Genomic DNA, 10098 nt, shown 5'->3' with positions numbered 1-10098 from the left:
ACAACAATATATAAAATACGTTCATGTTGCCTCCACTGTGTGACTGCTGGAGGGACGAGCTTCAAACTCCTGTTTGGAGAAGGGACCAAAGTAACCATAGTAACCAGTGAGTAACTTTAGTAAATATTAAGTATCGGAATTAAAAATAATTTTCTTGTACTTTAGTTACCTAAGTAGTTACACGTGTTGCAACAACTAAACACCAAGTGAGTCCTTTATGTGGCGTTGTCGACAATGACTTTAAATCAACTGATTTTACTCATTCTGCAGTTTGATTAATCAAGACGTTCATGATTTATTTAAACACCTTTAAAGGTGAAGACGTTCACTCACGCTCACCTGCAGCTCTGGGTTTAAGTGCTGACAGCTGTCACAGTGTGACGTTCTCTGGATCATCCAAACTCAGCTTTGGTTCTGGCATTACACTGACAGTTAGCTCCAGTAAGTCCTTTTTCACATCCCAAACAATGTCACACTATTATTATTATTATCATTATTATTATTAGTCACAAACACAGTTCTTGTAATTATTCAATTTTCAATTCAGTTTTATTTATACAGCATCAAATCACAACTACAGTCACCTCAGGCTGCTTCATACTGTAAGGCAGACCCTACAATCACACACAGAGACAAACCCAGCAGGCACATGGCTGTGATACTGTAACTGTTCACATCTGTGCAAACACAGTTCAGCCTCTGTATGTGTTTGCAGTTTAATGATATTCTTCATGTTATAATTAGTTATGTTGAGGTTTTTAACTATAAAGATATAAAACAAAACACATAAATTACCACAAACCGATAATCTAATAATCTAGCAGTTCTCTACTGATTAGCGCACAGCTTCTCACAGACGACGGCCTTCTCAGGTAGTTTTTGCTGAGCGCACACACACTGTGTGACTGGGACGGGGAGCTGGAAAATAGTTTTCGGGAACGGCATAAAAATGACGGTGATGGACAGTAAGTGGAATTATTACCAGCAGTTCGTTAAATCAAACCACAGTTAGTAATAAAAACCAGGTTAGTCCAAACATGGAAAATTATTCCTGCATTTTGGATTATTCCACATTTCATCAGCACTGATTTTAGTTTCTGTGTCAGAGCTCGTCTCTTTATGTCACTGTTAGTGTTACTGTGTGAAGAACTATGGAAACAAGCTGGTCTTTGGTTCTGGTAGTAAACTCATAGTTCAGTCGGGTGAGTGTTTGTGAACATCTGAGTTTGTCTTTTACTTATTTGGACAGAAACTTTAAACTTTCAGTTCTGTAATTATCACTTATGTTATTCATCTTTACCTGACATACAGGTCATCACACTCTGACCTGCATATAACTGTCACGTGTAGATTTTGGCTACTCTTACATTTTTATATATATTAATATTTCGTTTTAAGCCAAATTTGGTAAAAAAATAAAATAAAAAGTAAAATATTATTAGCCAAATATATTTTATGAATGAGTTAATATGTTGTTTGTGGGCATGTGCACTCAGGAAATGCATTTAACTGAAGTCAGTTTGTGTGATTGTGTTTTGTGTTGTGTGACTGGCTACGGAAACTCCAGAGTCGTCTTTGGTTTGGGCACAAAAGTTAGAACTGAATCAAGTAAGTCGTTTTTATTTAGGGAACAGAAATGATACAGCGGACGTTTCTCAGCGTTTATACCAGCAGTCCACAGATATCTGTGAAGTAAAATAGACACAAAGTCTGTTTCTAGAACATCTGCATGTTGTTACTCTTCATTGTCTCACAGATAAAAAACGTACTAAAAGTAACAAAGTGTTCAAAACGCCAAAGTTGTCCCATCATCAGTGATTTGATTCTGACTCCAGTTAATGCTGAGATCAGCTCTACAGTGCGACTGCCTCAGGAGCAAACTGGAAACTTCTCTTTGGAAAAGGAACTAAGCTGACTGTGAACAGCAGTGAGTCGGATTCAAATATTCCAGATATATAATACAGTTTGTTGATGACAGTGTTGGAGTTTGATTCAGCTGGAAAAGAATGATTTATAAAAGTCACATGTAGATTTAACGTGCCACACGTCAGAACATTTAAACAGCTGTTAACAGAATCAGTTTAACTCTGAGATTTAAAAACAAAAACATTTTAATAAAAAACAGTTTTTTTATTAATTGACTCCAAAACACATTGAGTCAAGTGTGTAAACCAGTCTGTTAGTTTGGAGAAAGAAGACTTAAAATAAATCCTAATTTCTTTCGCTGTTCTCCTGCTGAGCCATCAAAACAACTAAAATGAAATCATGTAAAAATAAAAGGAATAACTTTACGTTTTTTTATGAAGTCTGATGGTGTTCTCACAGGAGAATAACTATCACATAATATAATTCAAAAACACGATGAACTAAATCACTATGACTGACATCAGAAACATGTCTCTGTGGTTATTCTTCATCGGGCCCCTACATGTATCACACTTCATGGTGCTGTTTCAGTCTCTGAGTGTGTGACTGACTCTGGGCTTTATAAACTCACCTGTGGTGAAGGCTTCAGTAAGTCCATCTGTTTAACCAAAGGAGTAGCTCAGTACGTGGAGGTTTGGTAACCTTGGTAATTACAGTTACATTGTGTCTGCCACGTCTACCTTATGGTAACATTATGTGTTTTTAAATTCCAGTCGCTTTAAATCCTTTATAAACACAGGAACAAAAGTCCAGCCTTAAACTGGTTTCATGTATTTCGCCCTCGCTGAGTCCTCACTGGTTTTTGCTGAGTCTGTTCTCAGTGTGTGAATGACGGCGTGAAGCTGCTGTTCAGCACTGGAACAGCTCTACATGTAGAAACCAGTAAGTCTGAACTGTAGATGGGACTGAAGGTAGTTTTACTACATTAATATTCAGTCTTAAGTAAAAGTGAGGTCAGCTGTTATTGTAACATCAGCTGGTGAATTATTGTCATCAGATGCAGATGTGATTTACTTTGTTGGGGTTTTGTTCTCTTAAACCAAACTCACAGTTGATGCCTGTAAGCTCCTTTTATTCATAATCCAAAGATGGTGTATCGAAGTTATCAGTCACAACATTACAGCGGAGCAATCATTCAGATTAACTCTACAACATTACACACAAAAACATGCTTTAAACTCCAACCATTGAAAAAAGTCATAATTCAGCAGTAAATGTAAAGTGCCTGCAGTCACTTAAAAGAAACATTACAATAGTTTCATGTATTCAAGGAAGTCTTTCGACAAAATTTCATAATTTCATGACTGAATGCATGAAACTTGAGTTTATATGTAAGAAACACTTCACTGAGTTATCAGCAGTTATTGTCACAAACAAACCGTTTACACTAAATGCAGTTTTGTAGTTCAGGTTTTTGGTTTGCAGCAGCGTGCAGTGTGACTGACTCTGGAGGCAGAAAACTCCACTTTGGAGGTGGAACCAGGCTGATTATTCAAACTCGTGAGCCATTTGTCATTTATTAATCATGACTCAGAACTAAATGGTCCTTTCTGTCTTTGAAACCGTTTTTCTGTTGTCCTGACGTCTTCTTGAACTTATTACACTTTAACACGTCTGTTACAGAGCCACAGTTTGTCAGCACAACACGGAGTAATCTGTATTTATTGTATTCTTAAGAGATTTTACAAGTTAATATTTCAACAACCCAAAATAATCTTGAAACGATCGGCTTCATCTGCAAACCAAAGTTGATGAATAAGATTATCACCACTGAGTTTCAGTCTTTTAGGTTAAATTTGAGGTAAATACACGACTGATCCAACGTGTTTAGCTGTTAATATCATTACTCTTATAATTATATATGTTATTAGTTACTGTGAAGATGTCAGCTGATTACTGAGTTTAAGTTAAGAAGGGTTTCACTGTGTGAACGATGGGACGGGAAAACTCGTGTTTGGAGACGGAACCGAGCTGAAAATAGAGAAAAGTAGGTTTATGAAACACACAAACATCACTGAACACTTCTCATTTTACATTTGCAATATGACTTTGAGTAAATAATATTTTTTTAATAAGATCATTTATCTAAAAACATGCAGAGAAAAATGACACTGAGCACAAACGTCCTGTAAGGTGTAGATAAGTTATTGATCAGTCTTCTCATCAGCTGATGAAAAACTACAGTTTGGATCTGGAATGAAACTCATCCTCTCTGACAGTGAGTGAGTCATGTTTACTGCAAGAGAAGAAGAAAAACGAGGCATTATTAGAAGTTATTAGTTATTAATTTGATTTTAATTTGATAGTTATTGTTCATTCTAAGAGTCCAAACACTGTATATCTATATAACCATTTAAGTTACAAAGTGCAGCTTTAAGGGTGCGAGGTACGAGTGAGTGAACTAATGTCCTTAAATAATGCTTTTCATTCACATGGCAGCTTAATGTTTGGTTTTAAGGTTTAAGCAGGCCAGAGACACTGGTTCTGACTACGTCTGCACTTAAATGTCCTCGATCCATAAACAGCAGGCGACACTTTGACCTGTTCAGTTTCTGTGATGAAGTAAGTCAGTGTGTGAATGATGGGACACGAAAGCTGATCTTTGGACGAGGAACTGAGCTGAAAATACATCAGAGTAAGAGTTTCCCTTCATTAAAACTGCACATCAATGTTCGATGTTTAGTACATCTCACACTGTTAAAATTATAAATAATCACGACTTCACCAATTTCACATATTTGACAGAAGAGAAGTCATCAGCATCTGCAACTTTAAAAATGTAAATATTATCATTCTTTTAATGTTAGATTTAAATGACATGAGCAAAACATCCTATAATTTTCTAAAGATAATTCTGTTATCACACTTAGTGACACACACACACACACACACACACACACACACACACACACACACACACACACACACACACACACACACATCTGTGAATGTAATGAAAAATAAGTCTTTGAAAACAAATATAACTCAGATGAACAGAGTCAACCTGCTGGGATTTTCTCACATGGTCGAGACTTTTAATGTTATTTATTATTTCATGTTTTTTATCACACAAATACATTTAACCTCAGTTAAGCTTCGATCAGCTTCACCTTACTCACAGTTTCATTTGGCTGATTTTTCCTTCTTTCTTTTAAACACTGGATACTTTTCCTGAAACCTCAAAGGATCTTTTACCCAATTAGATTAATTAAATATATAATTAACAAAAGCAAATTGTAGAGATTATGGGGAAAAGGGAAAGTGTAAACACATGATCAGTGACTCAGTTAATATCAGTTTGTTGTCTGTTGGGCTCCACTGCTGCTGCTGCTGTGTGTGAATCGCAGGTTTTTGTTGCTGGATCGTTCATAGTGTGAAGAGTAATACTTGGAAACTGATTTTTGGTTCAGGAAGTCGTCTGAGAGTTCAAACAAGTGAGTGAAAAAGTGCTATTCAGAAAAAAGCTTCTACAGCAACAAAATTTGGATTTGATTGGACCTGAGTGATTTTAGTGAGCGATGATGGAACAACAGGAGCAGCAGTCTTTGTTTGGACAGATGATGTCACTTAAATCAAACAAACTCTTCCAGATCAGCAAAACACAAACTGTAAACCAAACTATTGCTTCTAAATTTCTGATTTAGGTTGTAATGATGGGAAACATTTTATATAACACAGAAAAAATGTGTTTATTTATTTAGCAAAAGAAGCAGAAGCTGAGTGAAACACGGAGTGTTTGAGTTTTTGAATGCCACTGATTCACTGTGTGAACAGTAATAACAACAAGCTGGTTTTTGCTTCTGGGGTCAGAGTTACTGTACAGTCACGTAAGTGCGTTTACATATAATCTGTCTGCAGTGTTCAGGGTGGGCGTATCAGTGCGGTTGTTAAATGTAAATTCGTTTCCATTAGTAAATTATTTTTCTGTTCACACGTTCAGCATTTTTGAACATCCTAAAATATTAGAACTCAGTAAACAAACGTAAATCCTGATTCATCACTAAAGAGTAAGTTTCAAACATGAACATTTGTTATCGTTGCCTGTTTAGAGGAAGCAAGTACAATATCCAGATCGAGCTCCGTGTAGGATCTGAAATTAAACGTACTATTATTATAATTGGTGAGACGTTTAAGCGCACGTTAGTTTATACTTTAACTTATCATCATATTTGGTGATGGAACCAAATTTTGAACTAGTATTATTTACATATACATGGTTAAGAGCTGCACTGGTTTTTGTAACTGGTTTAGCTGCAGTGTGAATAACAATAATTACAAAGTCATATTTGGATCAGGAATCACACTAATTTCATCCTCAAGTAAGTGGATCGTCTACATAACCTGAAAAATTAATGAAATTATTAAATGTTTTCCATTTTCCTGAATTCAGAACTGAGTTAAATATATGATCTCAAATACTCTGCACTTAATGTAATATAAAGTAATATCTGACCATTATTTCACCTCACGGTATGAAATATTTTTGAAACTAAATAAACTTTTGTATAAATACATAGCAAGCAGGCGCTCATAACTAAAAAGCTCCAATATAATATTTTAATTGAGTACAGTATTTGTGAACAGATTTATATTTATTCAATACTAAATACTACAACACAGACAAATAACTTGTTTTTATGAAACTACTGCACCAAACACCATGAATGCACTTTAAACAAGTTACTTTAAAACAAAAGACTGAGTCACGTAACATGTTTTATAACGCTGGTAAAAAATATATATTTAACTTAAAATATTAGATAAATAATTTCAACATATATATGTCCACTCGTGTGAGTCACAACAGCTGCTACCTGAAGTTGTAATTGTGTTGTGATGAAGTAGTAAATTCCTGCTGTGGACCAAATGAAGACAAATCCACAGGAGAAACTTCCAGTGGAAAGGCCATTAAGTGAAAGTGTTCTCGTGTTACCAACATGGAAAACTCTACAAACACCATCAGCAGAGTTTTACTAAGTTTAGAAACCGTGTTTTACAGAGTGCAGCATCATTCTGATTATCCTTTTGATGAGTTTGATCTTGGCAGCTCAGATGTTTTTGACCATGTCTGAATCACAGTGTGTCTGTGAGTGAACTCGTCTCTTTGGATTAAACCTCGTTTCTTTGGTCAACAAGTGATCAGAGGTTTTGAGACGAAAGCAGATAATTCCACGTTATTCCAGTTTGTTCATGAGTTGTTCGTTTGTGTTTTTCAGGGACAGAGTACGAGCCATCCTATTTCAAAGTGGGAGAAGGCAACAATACGGCGTGCCTGGCAACTGGGTTCAGCAGACACAATGCAACATCATATCATTGGAATTATAGCGTGGAATTCAGTGAGACAAAAGCTGTGGCAATATCACCAAACTTGGATCTGTACAACCAGGTGATTTTTCCAGGGAAGGATCCAAGGATTTGTGAATGTAAGTATCAAGAAATTCATACGAATTATTTTCATCATATAATTTACTTTTCCATAAGAATATATTATATATAGTGTGTACATAACCCTTTAATCCTAAACTTACATATTTGTATTTGATTGTCAGACTGCATAAATCTGCATTAAAGGAAGATTTACTTTGAAATGAAGCTAATTACCACTTTTATCTGTTTGATTTTTTTCAGATCCAGGCAGTGGTGACAAGAAATGTGTTGATGTTTTGGAGCCAGGTATGTATTAGATCTGATTAAACAGATGGATTGAAAGAAGCTGTTTGTGTTTGTTGGCTGACATTTTTCTGATTGTGCTGTTTGCAGATCCAAAGGTGAACCTCATGTCTCTGACCATCCTGGCTCTCAGAGTGATCTTCATCAAGACCATCATCTTTAACATCATAATGACTCTGCGGCTGTGGATTAGTCAGTGTGAGTACAAAACAAATGTAACGTGTTTGTGGCCTGGTGACTGGGGAGATGTTTGACTGTTATCTCCATCACACACAGAGAGACAAACATGTTCGAGCTTTATTGAACCTTTTTGTTCATTTTCCAATGAGAAGAAAAAGTTTTAGTACACAGACCACTGACAGTTAATATGGAGCCTGCATTTGGGAAACTTTTACCTGCATTTGCCAATTTTCCACATTTGAGGACTGCAGAATAACCCAGGATCAGTCAAGCTGTGATATAAACTTAGAGCATGTTAGAAATGGAAATCTGCTTTATGTCCATTGTGAGTTGTTGGATAATCAAAGCTCTGGATCAGAGTTCATAGTCCACATCCTGTCACGTTGAGGCAATAAAATCATTTTGGTAACGGTTTGGACTTCTTAAGCAAAAAATAATAATTTCCAATATTTAAACATGAAAATTTGATTAAATAAATTTGATTAAATATTTTTAACTGACCAAATCAAATCCTAAAAAATGATAAATACGGTCCATGGAGCTGTGTTACCTCAGTGGAAATGATACAAGACGACACACGAAGATCCAGTTTATACATCGACCTCGAGATAGAAAAGTTGTTTTTTCCCTGATCGTCTAATCCAGGGATGTGGATAAAACCAAGGTGAATGTCAAACTTCCTAAACTCTGTCTCATGAACGTTGGGTGATCTTATAAAATCTTTTGTTTTGCCTTTGAGATTATCAGAGTTAAAAATTCCCTGTGGGAAGCAGCAGAGGTTATTACAGTCCTCACCTGTGACTCGCGTGGTTCAGTAACAGTGTATGGGTTTCTCTTTGATACTCTTTAAAGCTCTGTCTGTATGAAAAGCTGTTCTTTTATTTCTTCTACATACAAAACAGAAACTGTTACATTTGAAAATGATTCTGTTGGTGTTGGTTCCTGAAAACTCTGTCACAGGACCAGGTTAAAGAAAGGAGAGCTACCTGACGTCTTAATCAACAGTTACATTTTATTTTAAAACAGCAGGAATATTTTTGGTCAGTTTTCATATTTAGATAATATGTAAATGTGTCATTTTTCTTGTATCGACTTTGTCTCCTGGATAGAAAAGAAACCGTGACAATAACAAACGTCAGGTTTCAAACCAGCAGCATGTGACGTTTGTTTTTACTGTTTGTATTAAAGCAGCTTCAGTTCACATGAATCAAATTTTTTTTTATGTTTTGTCTTTCAGAAACTTCACAGAAACCCCAAGAGGACAACTTTCTGTGTGACTGGATGAAACTTGAAGTTCACTGAGCTTCAGCATGTATATCATGTATAAATATCATATTACCTGTTTATCATACCATCTGTTAATAACTCTCTATAGAAGTTATCCTTTAATACATTGTTGATTGATCCAAAAAGTTTGATTTTATGTTATCTTTACATATTGTCACTGATGTTTTTTATGAATGAATTAAACTCTGTCTCGCTTGATGATGTAAATGTCACAGTTATGTTTAACAGATTGTTCTTTCAATTACTTCTTTGTGTGATGTGGTAATAAAAGCTAAAAACAACACAGTGAGATTGTTTTTATTCTGAATTATTTGCATTTATGTAGCATGATTCTATTTTTACTGACCACAGCACGTCAGACTGTAGGTCACATGTTTAACCATAATTTTACAAAAGACTTTCCAAAGAACCTACCGAACTGAACAACATCTTCTGATTTCTAAAGTGACCCTGAGCAATATTTCTCAGCTCTCTGAAGGGCTTTCAACGTTTTCTTTGGACGTTTGCTGCCTTTTCACTCAGTCAGTCTAGTTCTTGCCCCCGAAGGTTTTAGAGAAATTAGCTTTTTGTTTGTTTGGTTGTTTAGTTGCTTAAGTCACTTCACAGTGACCTGTTAAACATTCAGGCAGAAAATAGACACAGAGCTTGAGAGCTGCATCAGAAGCCTCATTAGATGTAATCTCAGTGGAAGGGTGACTGTCAAAGCCTCTCTTAATGAAGATAAATGGGATGAAAAAGGCTAGGATGTGTCAAATTACACAGGAACAGCTCTAAATCAGTGTCAACAGGTCTGATGGAGTGAAAAATTTAAATCTTTATCAATATGTCAGAAACGTTCTTGAGAGAGGTACAACAGTGATACAGCTATCTGTCAGCTTTAGGCCGTGTCATGGTGTCGGGCTGTGAGTAGTTTTGAGGACCTTGTCAAACTTGATGAAGTTATGAACAATACTGTCAGATTCTGATCAAGCAAGTCAATTATTGACAAACTATAAGCGTCCAGCAGAACCAGGAGAGGGAGGAGTGACCATCTGC

The 10098-nt window shown here is 35.9% G+C and overlaps 1 gene segment (V, D, J or C); it reads left to right on the top strand.

Moving 5' to 3' along the window:
• Positions 1-949: 949 nt before the first annotated feature.
• On the top strand, positions 950-9007 carry LOC102292269. The segment is given in 5 exon segments: positions 950-965; positions 7122-7349; positions 7555-7599; positions 7687-7887; positions 7919-9007. Coding segments are annotated over 4 exon segments (453 nt in total).
• The last annotated feature ends 1091 nt before the right edge of the window (positions 9008-10098 follow it).

Source organism: Haplochromis burtoni, unplaced genomic scaffold (assembly GCF_018398535.1).
Source record: "Haplochromis burtoni strain Fernald_Lab_line unplaced genomic scaffold, NCSU_Asbu1 Contig_1018, whole genome shotgun sequence".
Lineage (NCBI taxonomy): Eukaryota > Metazoa > Chordata > Actinopteri > Cichliformes > Cichlidae > Haplochromis > Haplochromis burtoni.
The sequence above is the reverse complement of the archived record's forward strand: the minus strand, read 5'-3'. Positions and strand labels throughout refer to the sequence as shown.